This window comes from Macaca mulatta, chromosome 19 (genome assembly GCF_049350105.2).
Source record: "Macaca mulatta isolate MMU2019108-1 chromosome 19, T2T-MMU8v2.0, whole genome shotgun sequence".
In the NCBI taxonomy this organism is placed as follows: domain Eukaryota; kingdom Metazoa; phylum Chordata; class Mammalia; order Primates; family Cercopithecidae; genus Macaca; species Macaca mulatta.
Window position 1 is genome coordinate 13,770,643 of NC_133424.1, and position 20,543 is coordinate 13,791,185.

General features: G+C 55.1%; 1 protein-coding gene and 2 long non-coding RNA genes across 7 annotated transcripts in view; 2 read left to right on the plus strand and 1 right to left on the minus strand.

The window, feature by feature from the left end:
- The window catches only part of LOC144336689 (uncharacterized), a 53,967-nt gene that overhangs the window by 30,292 nt on the left and 3,132 nt on the right, over window positions 1–20,543 (plus strand). For 2 of the 3 annotated variants that reach the window (XR_013409008.1, XR_013409009.1), the window contains 2 exons: window positions 4,925–5,474; window positions 5,542–6,051. This is a non-coding gene — a long non-coding RNA (uncharacterized LOC144336689). Of the gene's footprint in view, window positions 1–4,924; window positions 5,475–5,541; window positions 6,052–20,543 lie in introns of those variants that run through there. The other variant, XR_013409010.1, reaches the window with a different exon arrangement.
- On the plus strand, window positions 6,376–10,963 carry LOC144336752 (uncharacterized). The gene is made up of 2 exons (XR_013409076.1): window positions 6,376–8,458; window positions 10,743–10,963. It is a non-coding gene; the product is annotated as an uncharacterized LOC144336752 (long non-coding RNA).
- The window catches only part of CACNA1A (calcium voltage-gated channel subunit alpha1 A), a 307,938-nt gene continuing 294,522 nt past the window's right edge, over window positions 7,128–20,543 (minus strand). For all 3 annotated transcript variants that reach the window (XM_028839313.2, XM_077977500.1, XM_077977501.1), the window contains 9 exons: window positions 15,003–15,110; window positions 14,735–14,835; window positions 12,812–12,921; window positions 12,565–12,703; window positions 12,281–12,394; window positions 10,792–10,827; window positions 9,489–9,675; window positions 8,924–9,174; window positions 7,128–8,223 (listed from right to left, as the gene is read on the minus strand). In XM_028839313.2, coding sequence (XP_028695146.2) covers window positions 7,507–8,223; window positions 8,924–9,174; window positions 9,489–9,675; window positions 10,792–10,827; window positions 12,281–12,394; window positions 12,565–12,703; window positions 12,812–12,921; window positions 14,735–14,835; window positions 15,003–15,110 — 1,763 coding nt within the window. In that variant the 3' untranslated portion in view covers window positions 7,128–7,506. The remainder of the gene's footprint in view (window positions 8,224–8,923; window positions 9,175–9,488; window positions 9,676–10,791; window positions 10,828–12,280; window positions 12,395–12,564; window positions 12,704–12,811; window positions 12,922–14,734; window positions 14,836–15,002; window positions 15,111–20,543) is intronic.

Genomic DNA, 20,543 nt, shown 5'->3' on the forward strand with positions numbered 1-20,543 from the left:
ATAACAAAATATCGTAGACTGGGGGATTCATAAACGACAGAAACGTGTAGCTCACGTTTCTGTAGGCAGGGAAGTCCAAGAATAGGACTTTTTTTTTTGAACGGAGGTTCACTCTTGGTGCCCAGGCTGGAGGGCAATGGTGCGATCTCGGCTCACTGCAGCCTCCGTCTCCCAGGTGCAAGCGTTTCTCCTGTCTCAGTCTCCTGTGTAGCTGGGACTACAGATGTCTGCCACCATGCCTGGTTATTTATTAATTTTTTTTGTATTTTTAGTGGAGAAGGGGTTTCACCATGTTGGCCAGGTTGGTCTTGAACTCCTGACCTCAGGTGATCTGTCTGCCTCGGCCTCCCAGCATGCTGGGATAACATGCGTAAGCCACTGGGCACAGCCAAATGTCTGCTATTGTAAGGCACACAGCCTGTGATAATTTATTTTTTTATTTTATTTTATCTTTTTTTTGAGACGGAGTCTCGCTGTCGCACAGACTAGAGTGCAGTGGCTGAATCTCAGCTCACTGCAAGATCCGCCTCCCGGGTTCATGCCATTCTCCTGCCTCAGCCTCCCGAGTAGCTGGGACTACAGGTGCCCGCCACCACGCCCAGCTAGTTTTTTGTATTTTTTAGTAGAAACGGGGTTTCACCGTGTTAGCCAGGATGGTCTCGATCTCCTGACCTCGTGATCCTCCCATCTTGGCCTCCCAAAGTGCTGGGATTACAGGCGTGAGCCACCACGCCCGGCGGATAATTTATTACAGCAGCCACAGGAAGAGACTAATACAACTCCTATTTCTTTTTTTTTTTTTTAAGACAGAGTCTTGCTCTGTCACCCAGGCTGGAGTGCAGTGGCCGGATCTCAGGTCACTGCAAGCTCCGCCTCCCGGGTTTGCACCATTCTCCTGCCTCAGCCTCCTGAGTAGCTGGGACTACAGGCGCCCGCCACCTCGCCCGGCTAGTTTTTTGTATTTTTTTTTAGTACAGACGGGGTTTCACTGTGTTAGCCAGGATGGTCTCGATCTCCTGACCTCGTGATCCACCCGTCTCGGCCTCCCAAAGTGCTGGGATTACAGGCTTGAGCCACCGCGCCCGGCCACAACTCCTATTTCTTTAATTTTTTATTTTATTTTATTTTTTTGAGACGGAGTTTCCCTCTGTCTCCCAGGTTGGAGTGCGGTGGCACGATCTTGGTTCACTACAACCTCTGCTTCCCAGGTTCAAGCCAATTCTCCTGCCTCAGCCTCCTGAATAGCTGGGATTACAGGTGCCCACCACCACACCCGGCTGATTTTTGTATTATTAGTAGAGACGGGGTTTCATCATGTTGTCCAGGCTGGTCTTGAACTCCTGACTTCAGGTGATCCACCCACCTCGGCCTCCCAAAGTGCTGGGATTACAGGCATGAGCCACTGTGCCTGGCCCAACTCCTATTTCTTTAATTTTCTTTTTTGAGATGGGGTCTTGCTAGGTTGCCCAGTCTGCTCTCAAACTCCTGGGCTCAAGTGATCCTCTCGCCTTAGCCTTAGCTGGGACTTCAGGTACATGCTACCACATCTGACTTCTTTAATTTTGTTTTTTTTTCTTTTTTTAAGATGGTGTCTCCCTCTCTCACCCAGGCTGGAATGCAGTGGTACGATCTCGGCTCACTGCAACCTCCGCCTTGCGGGTTCAAGCAATTCTCTGCCACAGCCTCCCGAATACCTGGGATTACAAGCACCCAACACCACACCCAGCTAATTTTTGTGTTTTTAGTAGAGACGGGGGTTTCACCACCTCGGCCGGGCTGGTCTTGAACTCCTGACGTCGTGATCCACCCGCCTCGGCCTCCCAAAGTGCTGGGATTACAGGCATGAGCCACCATGCCCGGCAACTTCTTTAATTTTTTAAAAAGCCATCCATTTTCTTCCCCTCTGCAGTTTTTTTTTTTTTTTGAGACGGAGTCTTGCCGTGTCACCCAGGCTGGAGTGCAGTGGCATGATCTTGGCTCACTGCAACAACCTCTACCTCCCAGGTTCAAGCGATTCTCCTGCCTCAGCCTCCTGAGGTGCTCTGGCTGGGGCCCCCGCACAGTCATGGCTGTCTCACAAGTCCTCCAGCCGGGTGATGTGACCGTTCCATGTCCCCACCCCAGTTCTCTGATGGCAGCTGAAGGGGATCAGGATACGTTACCCTTAAAAATATATCACTTAGAGACTGGGCACAGTGCCTCACGCTTGTAATCCAGCACTCTGGGAGGCCGAGGTGAGTGGATCATTTGAGCTCAGGAGTTTGAGACTAGCCTGGGCAATGTGGCAAAACCCCATCTCTACCAAAAATACAAAAAATTCACCAGGCATGTGGTGGCATCCACCTGTGGTCCCAGCTACTTGGGAGGCTGAGGTAGGAGGATGGCTTGAGGCTGCGAGGCTGAGGTTGCAGAGAGCTGAGATTGCACCACTGCACTCCAGCCTGGGAACAGACCAAGACCCTGTCTCAAAAAAAAAAAAAAAAAAAAATCAATCTATCTATCTATCTATCTATCTATCTATCTATCTATCTATCTATCATCTAGCTAGCTAGCTATCAACTGTAGCATAATAATTATTCTGAGCTGAATGCAATAGAAAATCAGTAGATGGCCAGGCACAGTAGCTCACGCCTATAATCCAGCATTTTGGGAGGCCAAGGTGGATGGATCACCTGAGATCAGGAGTTTGAGACCAGCCTGGCCAACATGGTGAAACCTTGTCTCTACTAAAAATACAAAAAATTGTCTGGGCGTGGTGGCTTAAACCTGTAATCCCAGCACTTTGGGAGGCCGAGGTGGGCGGATCATGAGGTCAGGAGATCGAGACCATCCTGGCTAACATGGTGAAACCCCGTCTCTACTAAAAAATACAAAAAACTAGCCGGGCGAGGTGGCGGCGCCTGTAGTCCCAGCTACTTGGGAGGCTGAGGCAGGAAAATGGCGTGAACCCGGGAGGCGGAGCTTGCAGTGAGCTGAGATCCGGCCACTGCACTCCAGCCTGGGCGACAGAGCGAGACTCCGTCTCAAAAAAAAAAAAAAGAAGGTGACATAAATTTCCCTCTGTGGAGGTGTCCCCCCATCTCCTTACCAGGGAGAGCAGAGCGACTCCTCTCACTACAGATAGTCCCAAGATAAGTCTACATAAACAACCTTTCTAAAATAACTCTCTGTCTCCCTCTCTCTCTCTGTTTTTTTCTTTTTGAAACAGGATTTTTCTCTGTCACCTAGGCTGGAGTGCAGTGGCGTGATCATAGGTCACTGCTGCCTTGATCTCCTGGGTTCCTTTGATTCTCCCACCTCAGCCTCCCAAGTAGCTGAGACCACAGGCATGCACCGCAATGCCAGGCTAATTTTTATATTATGTATTTATTTATTGTTTGAGACAGAGTTTCGCTTTTGTTGCCCAGGCTGGAGTGCAATGGCATGATCTTGGCTCACTGCAACCTCCACCTCCTGGATTCAAGTGATTCTCCTGCCTCAGCCTCCCAAGTAGCTGGGATTATAGGCATGCGCCACTACGCCTGGCTAATTTTGTATTTTTAGTAGAGACGGGGTTTCTCCATGTTGGTCAGGCTGGTCTCGAACTCCCGACCTCAGGTGATCTGCCCGCCTCAGCCTCCTGAAGTGCTGGGATTACAGGCTTGAGCCACCACTCCCAGCCAATTTTTGTATTTTTTGTAGAGATGGGGTTTCACCATGTCACCCAGGCTGGTCTCGAACTCCTGGGCTCAAGTGATCCTCCAGCCTCAGCCTCTCCAGTAGCTGGGACCACAGGCATGTACCACCACACTCTGCTATTTTTCATTTTTAGTAGAGACAGGGTCTCGCCATGTTGCCCAGGCTGGTCTCGAACTCCTGAGCTCAAGCAATCCACCCACCTTGACCTCCCAAAGTGCTGGGGTTACAGGCATGAGCCACCCAGCCCAGCCGATGCTTGGGCTTTTGAACCTCAGGGCATTTCTATGACAATCATGCCCTTTCAGCCTTCCAGGTGATGAGGCTCAAACAATGGCCTGAGGGGATGTGAGACCTGGGACTAAGCCAAGCTCCCCTCCTCTTCCTCATCCCCTGTGTCTCCTGGGCAACTAACACTCCAGCCTGATGATGTGGACTGTGGAGGCCTCGGACCACCTCTTAGCACTTGGGCATAGACTTGGCCTTTGAGTTCAGGGCTTATGGCGGGCTTCGGTGGTGAACTTCATTCCTGCGGGGACAGATGACTGCAGCCTCATTGGCAGCAGAAGGAATTGCACGAACCCTGGCTTTCTCCAGTGGCTCCTGGACACACTCAACCCCAACACCATGGGAGGGGGACCAGAGGCCAACTCTGCTTTGGACGGGCAGCTTGTTTAGAAGCCTGTGTTGGTTGCAGGTTGCCAGGCTCCCTCCCTTCCATTAAAAAAAATTATTATTTTTTTTTTTGAGACGGAGTCTCACTCTGTCGCCCAGGATGGAGTGCAGTGATGTAATCTCAGCTCACTACAACCTCTGCCTCCCAGGTTCAAGCGATTCTCCTGCCTCAGCCTCCCGAGTAGCTGGGAATATAGGCATGCACCACCACACCCAGCTAATTTTTGTATTTTTAGTAGAGATGGGGTTTCACTATGTTGGCCAGGCTGGTCTCAAACTCCTGACTTGGTGATTTTACTGCCTTGGCCTGCCAAAGTGCTGGGATTACAGGTGTGAGCCATTGTGCCCAGCCTTAAAAAAAAAAACAAAACACCTTTTTTTTTTTTTAGTGACAGGGTCTTGCTATGTTGCCCAGCTGGTCTTGAACTACCAGCCTCAAGCGATCCTCCCAAAGTGTTGAGATTACAAGAGTCAGCCACCGCACTCAGCCTCAAAACTTTGACTTCTTGTTGGACTGATCTTTTCCTAGATGTCATTATTTTATTTATTTATTTTTACTTTTAATTTTTTTTAGAGATGAGATCTTTCTACATCACCCAGGCTGGAGTGCAATGGTTATTCACAGGTGTGATCATAGCTGGTCTTGACCTCCGTGGGCTCAAGTGATCCTCCTGCCTCAGCCTCCTGAATAGCTGGAACTACAGGTGCGTGCCACCACACTTGGCTTACCATTATTTTAGAAGGACTTATACCTGTCTTGCCATCTGGAGTCTGCAGATTTCTTGCCTGAGGTAAGCTCACGCAGGGCCTGTTGTCTGGAACAAGACCTGTTCAAAATGTTTGCCTTAATGCTACAGTAGTAATGGTGATAGTCAATAATAGCTTGCTATGGGTCAGGTACTGTTCTGAGAACAGAAGTTCTCAAAGGAGTCTTGGACTCTGAGGATGGCTGAAACACTTTGGGGTGGGGGTGTCCACAAGACCAAACTATTATTATCTGAGACAGAGTCTTGCTCTGTTGCCCAGGCTGGAGTGCAATGGCATGATCTTGGCTCACTGCAACCTCTGCCTCCTGGGTTCAAGTGATTCTCCTGCCTCAGCCTCTCGAGTAGCTGGGATTACAGGCGCCCGCCACCATGCCTGGCTAATTTTTGTATTTTTAGTAGAGACGGGGTTTCACATGTTAGCCAGGCTGGTCTCTAACTTCTGGCTTCAAGCAATCTGCCCGCCTTGGACTCCCCAAGTGCTGCATTACAGGCTTGAGCCACCTCGCCTGGCCCAGGATGGCTGCTCTCAGTTGAGACCTAAGCTTTGGGAGAACTGGGAACCTGTGCATGGAGGGCGGGGTGCACTGCCCTGCACCCCAGCAAGGACAGCTGCCAAGGACCTGGATAGGATCTTCGGTTTTTTGCTTTCCTGAGCTCCCAACTCAGCCAGCTCATTCCACTGGGGCCCGTGACAGGAGAAGCTTGCATTGCTCTCTGTGTCACTGGGACAATTACCCAGACATTGCAAATAGCCAGGGACCGGAGAGCTGCAGTTTCCTCCGTCTTCGCCACTTTCTTTTTTTTCTGAAACGGAATTTAGCTCTTGTTGCCCAGGCTGGAGTGCAATGGCGCGGTCTGGGCTCGCTGAAACCTCTGCCTCCCAGGTTCAAATTATTCTCCTGCTTCAGCCTCCCAAGTAGTTGGGATTACAGGCGCCCACCACCATGCCTGGCTAATTTTTGTGTTTTTAGTAAAGACGGGGTTTCACTATGTTGACCAGGCTGGTTGTGAACTCCTGACTTCATGTGATCCACCCACCTCGGCCTCCCAAAGTGCTGGGATTATAGGCGTGAGCCACCGCGCCCGGCCTTTTTTTTTTTTTTTTTTAAAGACAGAGTCTCACTCTGTCACTCAGGCTGGAGTGCAGTGGTGGGATCTTGGCTCACTGTTAACCTCCGCCTCTCAGGCTCAGGTGATTCTCGTGCCTCAGCCTCTGGAGTAGCTGGGATTACAGGTGTGTGCAACCACGCGTGGCTAATTTTTTTTTTTTTTTTTTTTAGTAGAGATGGGGTTTTGCCATGTTGGCCGGGTTGGTCTCGAACTCTTGACTTCAAGTGATCCATTTGCCTCGGCCTCCCAAAGTGCTGGGATTACAGGCGTGCACAACAATGCCTGGCCTCTTTGTCGCTTTCAAACACTGCTTCTAGGAGCTAACAAAGTGCCTCTTTGTATGATTCCCCAAGAGAGACCCACCCAGGCAGCACCTAGCTAAGGGATAAAGACCACTCCCATCCAAAAACCCTTTGATTCAACTTTTTTTATTTTTTTTTTTCTTTTTGAATGTCATGCAATAATTCACAGTCCCAAGCCCACGGTTTTCAAACAAGGTAGGAAAAAAGGAAAAAAGAAGCAAAGGAATCGGTGGTCATGGTGGGTTTTTTTTTTTCTTCTTTTGTTATTTCAAGCAGGACCAAATGTCAGAAAAAAATGCCTCTTTTCTCAATCATTAATTTTTTTGTCCTTTTTAAAATTGTTTATTGTTATTATTTTTTTTTAATTGATTTCTGCAGGCAGTAATAGTAGGGTTTGGTATAACCGGCAAGCACTCCTGTGTGTGTCTGAGAACGTGTGTGGATATGAGTGTGTCTGGTGATGGGTGCTGGGCGCTGGGGTTCCGGTTCCTTCCGGCTTCTTTGCCGCACTCGGCCACCAGCTCTCGTTCATCAGGGAAAGGAAAGATTCAATTGAGATGATAAAACTCATCAATAGAAGCTATTTTTTTTCTCCCCGTTTTTCTTTTAAAAATGTTTTTTTGTTTTTTTGTTTTTTTCCATGTTCCCCAAAGTTCTCCAAAAATGGCTGAGTTAATTCAAATCCCTTGGCGGTGTGGTTTGTCTGCCCCCTGCCTCCCACCCGAGAGCCCGTCGTAGGTGGGGGGGATCGGGGCTGGGTGGGGGGCGCCGTGGCTGCCCAGGAGGGTCTCTTCTGGCCGAGGGTCTCTGCGGGACACCCTTGTGGCCCAGCCCTGGCCTCTCCAGAGTCTGGGGTCTCCCGGCTGGCCCTCTCCCGGGCCCTCTATGCTGGGCCCCCGCGGCCTCTGCGCGGCTCCTCGGGTGGGGGGTGTGCGTGGGGTGCGTGGGGGGCCGGGCGGGCGCCACCTCGCCCGGGCTTAGCACCAATCGTCGTCGCTCTCGCTGTAGGGTTCGTGCAGGCCCTTCCTGGAGCCCGGCCCGCGGGGCCTGGCCAGTCCGTGCGCCGGGTAGTAGCCGTTGGGGAGTCGCCGGCCGTGCCGGGAAGGCGAGGCGCAGGCCGGGCCCGAGGCCCGGGGAGTCCTGGGCGAGCGCCCGGTGGCGCCCGAGGACGCGTGTCGTGCTGGGGGTGGCGCGTCGTAGGCCCCGGCCATGGCCTCCCCGCCGCCCCCGCTGCCCGGGCCGTCGGCCTCGTCGTAGTCGGAGCCCCGATAGTAGCCGTGGTGCCGGGGACCCGGGGGCCCTTCGGACACGTGCGGGCCGGATGCCGGCCACCGGGCCCCACCGTGGCGACAGGCCCTTGGGGACTCGCTCCGGGCCGGGCCTGGGACCCGCCGCTCCATCCTGGGCGAGCGGCCGCTGCTGTGGCCCCCCGTGGGCGGCCGATCTCCCGCCAGAGGCTCGGCCGTGGGGCCTGGGTACCTCCGAGGGCCGCTGGTGGCCGCCCGGCCCGGCCTGGCCACCGCCTGCTGCTGCTGCTGCGGGGGACCCGAGCCGCCGGCCTTACGGATCACAGGGGAATAGGACACGTGTGGCCGGGGGGTGGAGGGGGTCTGGGGGAGCTGGCGGCGGCCCCGCCGCGGAGTGCTGGTACCAGATGTTGAGGGGGCTGGGCTTCCACTTACGGAACTACTGCCCTACACGAAAATTGAAACAAAGGAAATCAAAAAAAAAGATACAACAAAATCAAAGGAGACACAGGATTGGGAGGAAGAGAGGGGAGCCAAGGGAGAAGGGCCGGGAGGGGAGGGAGGAGGAGGGGGGGGAGGAGGAGGAGGGGGGGGACACACAGGACATTTGAATGGAAAAAAGCAACAGCCACAGGGAGGAGGGAGGGGAGGAGGGGGAGTGAGACAAGGAGGGAGGGGAGGAGTCGAAAACCAACACAACAAAGTGAAAAGAGAAATGAGAAATGGAGTTTTGTAAGTTTCGGGGTTAAAAATAGCAGAAGTTTCAAAAATTACTCACAGGCGTCCAGAAGACAAATTATAATCGAAACAAAAACGGAAGCCGGGTTAAAGGAAAGCGAAAGGTCGGGCTGCGGGCCCAGAACTCAAATGTGATCCACAACCGAGGAGGAAGCAGCTGCGGGCGGCGGGGAGGGGGCGGCGGGTGGGCGGGGGTGTTGGGGGGACAGCATGGGCAGCTGATGTGGCCGGGAGCCGTGTCTGCTCCGGCCGCCGGGCACCCCTGTGGCTTGGGGGCAGGATGGGAGGTGGTCACAGCCGGGATCGGGGGACCTTTGCCCAGAGTGGCTGTAGGGTAGGGGGTCCCCTTCTCTCCTCCCCGCCTCCCCACCCGTGAGCCCAGCCTGGGGTCACTTGCAGCCGCACCCACCTGCCGGTGCACCATGTGCTCTCGGCCCTCGCTGGGCGAGCGGGACCAGCGCTGGTCCCGGGCCCGCGCCCGGCCGTGGTCTGGCCGTTCCTGGGCATAGCGGTCCTTGTCAGGGGGCGGGGGGTGGTGGTGGTGGTGGTGGTGGTGGTGCTGTCTATGCTTCCGATCCTTGGGCCGGCCCCGCTCCTGGTCCCGCTCCTTCGACGGCAGGTCCCCGGATTGAGTGGTCATGCTCAGGTCTGTCCCCAAGCCTGGGCCGGGCGAGGGTGGGACAGACAGGTGGTCGTGAGGGACAAGTGGTGCAGATGCACACACAGGAGGCCACCCGGAGGGTGTAGGGCCCTAGAGATCCCCTAGACCAAGGCAGGTCAGTGGGTCGGGGGGACGGGGCCGTACCCAGGTTCCTGCAGCCGCTGCCTGGCCCCCTCTGTCCCCTCTCCAAGGAGGCCTTTCCCTTTCTCCTTCCTCAGTGTCTCCCCCGCCCTGCCTTCTCCTCCCCTCTCCTCTGTTCCGCTTGTCCCTGAGCCCCACGGGGCTGCCCATCTGTGTCCATGTCGGTGCCCACCTGTGTCCACGTCGGTGTAGCGGCCCAGGGAGCGCTCAGAGGTGCGGTGGCTGCGGTCGCGGCGCCGCTGGTGGTGCCGCTGGTTCTCCTCGGGTGGGACCCGCTCCAGTGAGTAGTCATCCAGGCGTCGGGCCTTGGGGCCCAGCACGGAGGCTGAACGCTTCATGGGGCTGGTGTCTGAGATGGTCTGGGAGGGGGACAGGCCAGTGGGCTGGGGTCAGCAGCTAGCACCAAGTGGTCCCGGTCCTTCCTGCCCCATCGCAACAGCCTGGCGGCGGCCTCTGATGACTGGAGTGTGACCATCCTGGGGCAGGGGCCAGGGGGTGCCGTGGGGCCTTGGCTCCCCCTGATCATTCAGGGCTCTGAGTGTGGCCAGGCCTCTGAGGGTGGAACGTGAGGACTCCTCTGTCCCTCAGAGACAAGACTGCTCCTTTTGAGCCCATCCTGGGTTCTGACCAGAAAGATCTGACCCTCATCCTCCAGCCCCTGGGGCCCAGCCAGGGTTGGGCAGGCTCAGGCTGGCCAGAGGGAAGCCCTGCCCTCATACATCCAGGGTGCAAACCTGGGAGCCCTGACTGCTGCCCTCATCCCTGCCCCAGCTTGCTCTCCTGGGAAGGTGAGAAGCCTCCGACTCTGTGGCTGGCTGACCTATGGGCTCAGGACCAGGTGCCCGGCAGGGCAGCTCCAGGTCCTCCCGGCTAACGGGGCTGTGCTCGCTGCCCCCGCAAGTCTGAGTCCTTCTGGTGAGGCCCACGCTAGGGAGCTCTGGGTGGGGGTGGGGGATACCCAGGCACCTGAGGCTCTGGGGGCCCACTCTTTTCCCGGGTGCTGCACCCCTGGGTCAAGCCCTGACACAGGTTTCTCTGCAGCAGGCAGAGGAGGGAAGGAGGGAGATGGGGCAGATGTCCACCTCCCAAGGTCCAGCCCAGCTGAGCACTGGTGGCTCCAGGTAGGAGCTGCAGGACCACGGGTTGGTGGTGGTGTTAGGGGAAGAAGCCCCCCAGAAAGAGGTGCAGGGTGGGCCAGGCTCTTGGAGAGCCCGCGTCCTCTGGCGTAGGGGGCCCTGAAGAAAAGGTGGGAGGAGTGAGGATGGGGATGGCCCCGCCCACCGGGGCGTATGGGTGGGGGGCACACACAGGACACCACACACAAGGATTGGGCTCCATGGGGGAGAGGGTGAGATTGGCAAAGAAAGGGTGGGGTCTGAGGGTGAGGGTGAGAGATGACGGGACTCCCTGGAGGGGGGGTGGGGAGGAAGAGGGGGCCGGAGCCCTGCTGGGCGCTGGGCAGGCGCGGTACATACACTGAGGTTATTCCCACGTGGCCGGCCCCTTCTCCTCTGTCACAGCCCCATGGGATGGTGCACACAGAAAAAACAGAAAGAAGAAAATAAATATAAAAGGCAAGAGGGAGAGTGAGGAGGCGGTACATGGAGAAGAAGCCAGGGAGGGGGGTGGCACTGGCATCAAGAGAAATCGGAGGGAGAAGGCAGGAAGGAAAAGAAAAGTTAAAGTCCTGGCGGGTGGGTGTCCTGGGCCCCCAGGGCTGGATGTCCTCCATTCCCATGGGTACAGAGGAGACAGACAGGAGACACAGACAGACAGATGGCAGAGGCATGGGACCGAAAGACGGGATGGCGCAGCCTCGAGCCCCTGGCCCTGGGCTCTGCCTCATGCGATGCATACCCCAACCCCTGGCTCCAGCTGATGCTCAAAGCTTCCACGTGGTGGCCGTCAGCTGGGCTTGTCCCAACCCCCTCCTGGGGCCCAGCAGCTCGGTCCTGAGGGGGCAGCAGCATGCACACTGGGTGCTCTCCAACCCATGTTCCCAGCAGCCAGAGGCCAGGCCCTCAGGTGACCCTGGTCCAGCCAGGCACAGCACAGCCTCCTGCCCCGTGCAGACGCCACACACAGCACACAGAAAGCTCGCCACAGCCACACATGCCACGCGCCCGGGCCAGGCTCTTGAAGCCACGCCCTGTTCTCCTCCAGAGGCCGGCTGTGTGCATGGGCCGCCGCTGCTCAGGCCGGGGGGGCAGCCAGCTATGCCTCTGGGCCCTCTGTCCCACGAGTCCAGGGCAACTAGATCATCTGCAGGTGGGCCTGGCAGCTGGGTGAAGCGGCCACACACAGACACACATCAAGCACACACCCCTGTCTCCCCCAGTGACCCCCACAGAGACCAGACAGAAAATAGGAACCCAGCTGCCCCCAGACCCACCCCAGACTCTGCTACTTCATCCTAGGACCTGTCAAGTTCCCATATACAGACACGTGTGCTCGTACATGTGTGCATGTGTGAGGACATGTGCAGTGTGTATATGCCCACGTGCACACGCATGTGTGTGTGTATGCAAGCATCTGAGTAGGTGCACAGCTGCACGTGTGTGTGCATGCATGCTGAGCACGTGTGTGTGTTTGTGTAGGGGTGATCTTCGCGGCAGGTGTCACCTGGCCCTGTTGAACCCTGCTGCACCCACTAATCTTCCACAACCTCCCCTGTCTGCAACCTCCAACCAGGGCAGCCAGAGACCATTTTGCAGTGGCCACTGCCCTCTGCCCCAGGGGAGCACTTTCCTCTCCATCCTCTGTGAGGGAGGAGGGTCTGCAGGTGCTCCAGGTGTGGCCAGGTGGTGGGTGGGGCCTGCAGACTGCTTCAGAGGCCCAAGGAGTCTCTACCCAGGCCTGAGTCCGCCAGGGATGGGATGCACTGGGCTGCTTGTTGCGGGGGGCCCGGCCCCACCTGGTGCAGAGTTAGGGGTCCAGCCCCAGGGCAGTGGTGATAGCCCTCACCTGGTTCTCTGCAGGGAGGCGGGGCATGGAGGCGGCCCGGCCCTGGCCTTCCATGGGGAGGTAGTGCTCGCTGTCGGAGTAGCCATCTCTGCCCATCTCTCGCATCTCCACGGACTGCGGAGCAGATGGCGAAGCTGGATGAGCCCTGGGGCCTGACCTCCAGATCCCTGGTGTCTGCAGATGGAGGGAGCTGCAGGTGTGTGTGTGGGGGGGGGGGCCCAGATCCCTTCCTCCTGAACCACCCGGGCCCTGGGAGCCGTTGGGGAGTTGGGGGACAGAGGCACCTGAGAGTTAGGCTGGCTGTTGGGCATGTCGGTGGGGGGACCTCGTTCCGGGCTCCACGTGCCCGTCTTCTGGAACATCTCCTGGGCACGCTGGGTCACCCAGGACGGGCTCTCCTTGAGGCCGCTTTCGTGAGCCATCCTGCATGGGGGACAGAGGCCGGGGTAGCAGTGGGTGCTTAGGCGGCTTCCAGAACGTGGAGACCGTGACACCCCTGCACTCCACCTCCCTAGTAGGGGCGACACTCACAGGGCTCCTCCTGGGTCCAGTTGGGCGGAGGGGAGGGCGTTCTGGCCAGGTCCCCCTTCCTGCGTTGGGGACGGGGGCTCCATGCGCTGGAACATGAGGGGTGTCCGGTCCTGGGGAAGGGAGCAGAGAGTAGTGTGTGGACAAGGGCAGGGTGGTGGGATGGTGGTACCCAGAAGGCATTGCGACATCCCCAGTATACACACACAAGATACACACACACACACACACACACAAGACACACACACACACACACACTCAGATCTCGTCCATCTAGACCCTTCCTTCCAATTCCACACAGAACTGGACCACTTCTCACTCCTCCACCCAAGTCACAGCCCCAGCCTGGTCCCGCCTCCTCATCTCCCACTGCAGGCACCTTCTCCGAGGTCTCCCGCTCCTACCTTCAACCCCACTGTTCCACAAGAGCCACCAGAGGGTGCCCATGAGCACCTGAGTCGGGTCTGATCTCTCCTTTGCTTAGAACCCTCCATGGCTCCCACTTCACTTGGGGTAAAAGCCAGGGTCCTTCCTGCAGCTCCCATGACCCTGAAGGATCTGCCCTACCACCTCCTTGCCCTTGTCTCCTCCCTGCTCTTTTCCGTCACACTGGCCTCTTTGCTGTTCCCCAAACAACCTAGGCACAGTCCAGCCTTAGAGCCTTTGCACTGGCTGTTCCCTCTGCCTTGAACACCCTTCCAGGTATTGCTTAGCTCCCTCTCTCTCCCCTTTTCCTTCAAGCCTTTGCTTACATTTCACCGTCTCAGGGAGGTTCCCCAACTACCCATTTCCCATTGCATCCCCTCCTCCCCTGGGTACTCCTATCTTCTGGATTCTTCTCCACCTTCCCCCATGACACTTCCTTCTCTTTGCTGGATGCCGCACGATTCAGTCATTTGCTACCATTGGCATTTCCCCCCTTGGAATATCTGCTCCCTGAGGGCAGGGACTCTGGCCTGTTTTGTCCATGGGTGAGCCCCTGAGGACTGAGAACAGCACCCTGCACACAGTAGGTACTCAGTAAGTGTTGGTGGAGCAGCTGAATGAATCTACATTATGTGTCTTTGGCAAGAACTTTTTTTTTTTTTTTTGAGATAGAGTCTTGCTCTATCACCTAGGCTGGAGTGCAGTGGTGTGATCTTGGCTCGCTGCAACCTCCACCTCCCAGGTTCAAGTGATTCTCCTGCCTCAGCCTCCCAAGTAGCTGGGACCACAGGTGCATGCCGCCACATGCAGCTAATTTTGTTTTTTGTAGAGATATGGGTCTTTCTATGTTGCCCAGGCTGGTCTCCCACTCCTGGCCTCAAGTGATCCTCCCATCTTGGCCTCCTAAATAGCTGGGACTACAGGTGTGCACCACCATGCCTTGCTAATGTTTTATTTTGTAGAGATGGAGTCTCACTGTGTTGCCCAGAGTGGTCTCAAACTACTGGCCTCAAACGATCCCTCTGCCCTGGCCTCTTAAAGCACTGAGATTACAGGTGTGAGCTGCCGTGCCCAGCCCCTACTTTTTTTCTTTTTTTTGAGACAGAGTTTCGCTCTTGTTGCCCAGACTGGAGTGCAATGGCACGATCTCGGCTCACCGCAACCTCTGCCTCCCAGGTTCAAGCAATTCTCCTGCCTCAGCCTCCCGAGTACCTGGGATTACAGGCATGCACCACCATGCCCGGCTAGTTTTGTATTTTTAGTAGAGACGGGCTTTCTCCATGTTGAGGCTGATCTCGAATTCCTGACCTCAGGTGATCTGCCCGCCTCGGCCTCCCAAAATGCTGGGATTACAGGCCTGAGTCACCGGGCCCGGCCTAGTCCCTACTTTTCAGGGACCTGCCCTGGGGCTTTGCCACCCTCATATTCCAGTTGGTTCCCATGGTGACATGCAAGCCACTGTCCCTAGCCCATATGTCCCCAGAGCGGCGAACAGCGCACCTGCTCCTCGCGCATGGCCTGTAGCTTCTTGGCCTTGCTCTGCCGGTAGTACTCCATGATCATCATGGCCGCGTAGATCTTCCCCACGGTGAGGTCCGTGGCTGGGGGCACACACAGGGCGAGCTCACCATGGGCAGGCCTCCTTAGGGCCCTTGTCCTGGGTCCCTGTGTATACCAGCCGGGGCCGACACTCTCCCCAGGCCTCCTCTTTCCCTCCCCCTCCATCTGTCCTGATGGATCGGATCCCAGGGCTGGGCTTGGCTCTTACACTTGTGAGGTGTGACCAGCAGGTCTAGCGTCTTCTGGGACAGGTTGGGCCAAATCGCCATCATCTCCTTCCGCAGCTCAGCGTCCATTTGCTGTTTGTCCGCTCCTCCTGCAATGGGGGTGCAGACAGACCCTGACTGTCTGCCTGGGTGTCAGCTGGACTCTGGGTCAGCTGCAAAGCCAGAGGCTCCCGAGAACGAGACCCCAATCTTTCTGGTCTCTGTGGGGTCTCCAGTTCCCTGAGGGCCTGGCCCAGAGGAGGCCCTGGCCAGTGCTGCTGCAATGTGGGCTCTGGTTCTCGATGGGGCCAGGACCGTGAAGCAGCTGTGCAGGAGACAGCCCAACATGGAGAACAGCTGGGCAACTTGGGTCCCAATCTTGTCTCCCAGTTATCAGCTGCGTGACTTAGGTTACTCTACCACTTAGTGCTTCAGTTTCTCCATCTGTGAAATGGAGACAATAGCAAGAGTACTTGCCTCACCTGGTTTTTTTTTTTTTGAGATGGAGTTTCACTCTTGTTGCCCAGGCTGGAGTGCAATGGCACAATCTCAGTTCACTGCAACCTCTGCCTCCTGGGTTCAAGCGATTCTCCTGCCTCAGCCTCCCGAGTAGCTGGGATTACAGGTGTGCGCCACCATGCCTGACTAATTTTGTATTTTTACTAGAGACGGGGTTTCACCATGTTGGCCAGGCTCATCTCAAACTCCTGACCTCAGATGATCCACCCTCCTCAGCCTCCCAAAGTGCTGGGATTACAGGCATGAGCTACTGCGCCTGGTCTGTTTTTTCTTTTCTCTTTTTTTTTTTTTTTTTTTTAACAGTGTCTCTCTGTTAAAAAGATCACAGTGACGTGATCTTGGCTCACTGCACCCTCCACCTCCCAGGTTCAAGAGATTATCCTGCTTCAGCCTCCTGAGTAGGTGGGACTACAGGCGCGCACCAACCATGCCCGGCTGTTACCTGGTTGTTTGATGATCAAAGTAATGTGCGTGCAGCCTTGGGACACTGTCTGCTGTAGGATTATTGTTGCAGTGACCCATCTGTCCAAGGCTGGGACGGACGCCCTGGAGCATCCCCAACAGAGGAGGTTTTGGTTTTGGTTTTATTTTGATTTTTGAGACAGGGTTTTGTTCTGTCGCCCAGGCTGGAGTGCCATGGCGCAATCATTGCTCACTGCAGTCTCGACCTCATGGGCTCAAGCGATCCTCCCACCTCAGCCTCCCAAAGTGCTGGAATTACAGATGAGAGCCACCGTGCGTGGCCCAGAGGAGATCTTTTCCCAAGTCTCCAATGCCATGGACGTGCCCTTGGCCTACAGCCAATCCCTGGTCCCTCACCCCAGTCATGGTGGTCACTAAAGCTCTCTGCCGGTGTTTCCTGGCCCTCCTGAGTACAGGAGAGGGTTCCTCCTGTGGTTGGTAGGGCCATGTGATGAGTTCTTGCTAATAGAGTGTGCACCATGTAATGTGCCACTTTGGGGCCAGAGCATTTATTATTATTTTTGAGATGGAGTCTCGCTCTCACTCAGGCTGGAGTGCAATGGCACGATCTCGGCTCACTGCAACCTCCACCTCCCAGGTTCAAGAGATTCTCCCACCTCAGCCTCCCGAGTAGCTGGGATTACAGGCATCTGCCATCATGCCTGGCTATTTTTATATTTTTGTAGAGACAGGGTTTCACCATGTTGGCCAGGCTGGTCTCGAACTCCTGACCTCAGGTGATCTGCCTGCCTCAGCCTCCCAAAGTGCTGTGATTACAGGCATGAGCCACTGCACCCAGCTTATTAAAAAAAAAATTTTTTTTTATCTATCATCGATCGATCGATTGATCGATCGATTGACAGGGTCTTGCTCTGTTGCCCAGCCTGTGGCACTATCCTTGTTCACCGAAGCCTCGAGCTCCTGGGTTCAGGCAATCCACCCACGTCAGCCTCTTGAGTAGCTGGTTCTATGGGTGCGCTCTTTTTTTCTTTTTTTTTTTTCTGAGACAGAGTCTTGCTCTGTCTTTCTCAGGCTGGAGTGCAGTGGCATGATCTTGGCTCACTGCAGCCTCTACCTCCCGGGTTCGAGCGATTCTCCTGTGTCAGCCTCCCGAGTAGCTGGGATTACAGGCATGTGCCACCACACCCAGCTAATTTTGTATTTTTAATAGAGATGGGATTTCACCATGTTGGCCAGGCTGGTTTCCAACTCCTGACCTCAGGTGATCCACCTGCCTCAGCCTTCCAAAGTGCTGGGATTACAGGAGTGATATACCACGCCTGGCCTCCTCAGCCTCTTGCATAGCTGAGACTACAAGAGTGAGCCACCACATTTGGCTAATCTTAATTTTTTTTTTTTTGTCTTGCTATGTTGCCCAGGCTGGTCTTAAATTCCTGACTTCAAATGATCCTCGTGCCTCAGCCTCCTGAAGTTCTGGGATTCCAGGCATGAGCCACTGAATCTCTGTACCTGGCTCTTGACATCAACCTATAACAGTTTTTCTTCCCTCATGGGGAGCAGCTGGAATTCGTGGCTATGTTTACTGTCTACTATAGCCAAGTGAGGTGCCCTCGGTCTCTGTGGCCCCTTCTCAGAGACAGAGAAAGAAGAAAACATGACATTTCCTATTAAAAGTTACTTTATCAGCCTGAGCAACATAGGGAGACCCTGTCTTTTAAAAAAAAAAAAAATTAGCTGGGTGTGATGGTGTGCACCTGTAGTCCCAGCTGCCTGGGAGGCTGAGGTGGGAGGATCACTTAGCCTGGGAGGTGCAGGCTGTAGTGAGCTGTGATTGTGCCACTGCACTCCAGCCTGCGAGACAGAGTGAGACCCTGTCTCAAAAAAAAAAAAAAAAAGTTTCTCATGGAGAAAAAGAAAATGCCTGCTGTGGTAACTGAACTGAGTCCCACCCCAAATTCACATATTGAAGCTTTAACCTACAGTGTGACTATATTTGGAGATAGAGCCTTGAAGGACATAATGAAGGTTAAATGAGGTCCCTAGGACCCTAATCCAATATGGCTGGTGTCTCCCCATTTTTGAGAGACAGGGTTTGCTCTGTTGTCCAGGCTGGAGTGTGGTATGATCATAGCTCGCTGCAGCCTCCAACTCCTGGGCTCAAGTGATCCTCCTGCCTCAGTCTCCTGAGTAGCTGGGACTACAGGCACATACCATCATGCCTGGATAATGAAAATTAATTAATTAATTAATTATTTTTGGGACAGAATCTCACTCTATCGCCCAGGCTGGAGTGCAATGGCACGATCTTGGCTCACGGCAACCTCCGCCTCCCAGGTTCAAGTGATTCTCTTGCCTCGGCCTCCCAAGTAGCTGGGATTACAGGCACATGCCACTGTGCCTGGCTAATTTTTTGCATTTTTAGTAGAGATGGGGTTTCACCATGTTGGCCAGGCTAGTCTTCAACTCCTGACCTCAAGTGATCCGCCCCCCTCGGCCTCCCAAAATGCTGGGATTACAGGCGTGAGCCATCCCGCCTGGCTGAAAATGTTTCTTTTTTTGTAGTCCTGGGGTCTCATTATGTTGCCCAGGCTGATCTCAAACTTGTGGCCTCAAGCAGTCCTCCTGCCTTGGCCTCCCAAAGCACTGGGATTACAGGTGTGAGCCACTGCACCCAGCCTCAAGTACAGAATAATTATATTAACACTGGGACTGTCAGGAATAGGAGGTGTCTCTGCAAGTGGGCAAGAGTCACCCACGAATGGTTCATGTTCCCAGGTGGGGCTGCCCAAGGCTGTCTCCCTCCCCGCTCTCATCCTCATGCCTTTGGTAAACATTCTCTGTGGCGGGGTCTGTCCTGTGCACTGTAGAGCATTCAGCACCATTCCCGACCTCCACACATAGTCTCTCTTCACCTTGCAATCCTAGAGTACTGTCCACGGATTCGTATGTGGGCAGCCCAGTGTAGAACGCCCTTGCTGTGAGCTCTCCGCAGAAGTTAGAATGTCACTGCGGGCTGCTATTTGGATATGCTAACTGGGCTTACGTTTAATATGCTAATTGATTCAGGCAGGTGGTTGGCTCTGCCCTCAATGCCTGGGGTCGGGGGCTTGCAAGAGGATAGGGACCAGCCTGGCCAACATGGTGAAACCCTGTCTCTAGTAAAAACACAAAAATTAGCTGGGCGTGGTGGCGCATACCTGTAATCCCAACTACTCGGGAGGCTGAGGCAGGAGAATTGCTTGAACCCGGGAGGCGGAGGCTGCAGTGGTGAGCTGAGATTGAGCCACTGCACTCCAGCCTGGGAAACAGAAAGAGACTCCATCTCAAAAACAAAAACAAAACAAAACAAAAACAAAACCAGATTCTTCTGGGCAGAGAGAACAGGGGGGTGGGTGGGAGAAACAGATGGACAGGGAAGAGAGAGAGAGACAGAGACAGAGAGAACGAGATGGACCTGCCCACTTTCTCCCAATCTCCAGCAATGAATGGTGGCACCACTTTCGAGAATCTGAAGAATGATTGAGGTTAATCTGTCCCCCCTTGCGGCCCCTTACCCTGCTGGAAAGGAAGCTCAGTGTGCTTAGAAAGTGAACTGAACTGTGAAAACAAAGTGTGTCATGCTCTCCTGAGACTCGCATCTGCTCAAAGGGCTGCCATTAGTACCACTCTTCCATTGCTGTCCCCACACCCTCCTGACCTTCTTTAACCCCGAGAGCCTGGCTCAGCTGTGGAACGCCAGAATGAGGCCTGGCACTCACTGAGGATAAGAGGTGGAGGGGCCCCTGGCTCAGAAATCTGGGGAATCGGCCGGGTGTGGTGACTCATGCCTGTAATCCCAGCACTTTGGGAGGCCAAGGCGGGAGGATCACGAGGTCAGGAGACTGAGACCATCCTGGCTAACACGGTGAAACCCCGTCTCTACTAAAAATACAAAAAATTAGCCGGGTGTGGTGGCGGGCGCCTGTAGTCCCAGCTACTCGGGAGGGTGAGGCAGGAGAAGGGCGTAAACCCGGGAGGCGGAGGTGAGATCAGGCCACTGCACTCCAGCCTGGGTGACAGAGCGAGACTCCGTCTCAAAAAAACAAAACAAAACACACACACACACAAAAGAAATCTGGGAAATCATTGTCTTCAGGGAACTCAGTGGCATCTGGGGTATAAGTAACAACTGCGACAGCCAAACGCAGGGACATCTCCGGGACTCTTTGAAACCCTCAGGAAGGGAATCCAGTAGGTGTCACACAGGCTGGACTTTCTGGGGTTCTGAGCAGTAAGGACTAGCTCAGCAGGCTGGTGTTGTCCAAACCCTGCACATTCCAGTGGAAGGACTGGTCCTTGACTTGCTCCTAGGAGGTGATCTGTAAGCCTTTGAAATGTCCTGCCTGAAAATAGTGTCTGTATTTAGCAAGGAGCCTTGGGCCACACTGTATAGTTCATTATTATTTTTTTTTTTTTGAGTCTCGCTGTGTCTCCCAGGCTGGAGTGCAGTGGCGCGATCTCGGCTCACTGCAAGCTCCGCCTCCCGGGTTCACGCCATATTCCTGCCTCAGCCTCCCGAGTAGCTGGGACTACAGGCGCCCGCCACCATGCCCAGCTAATTT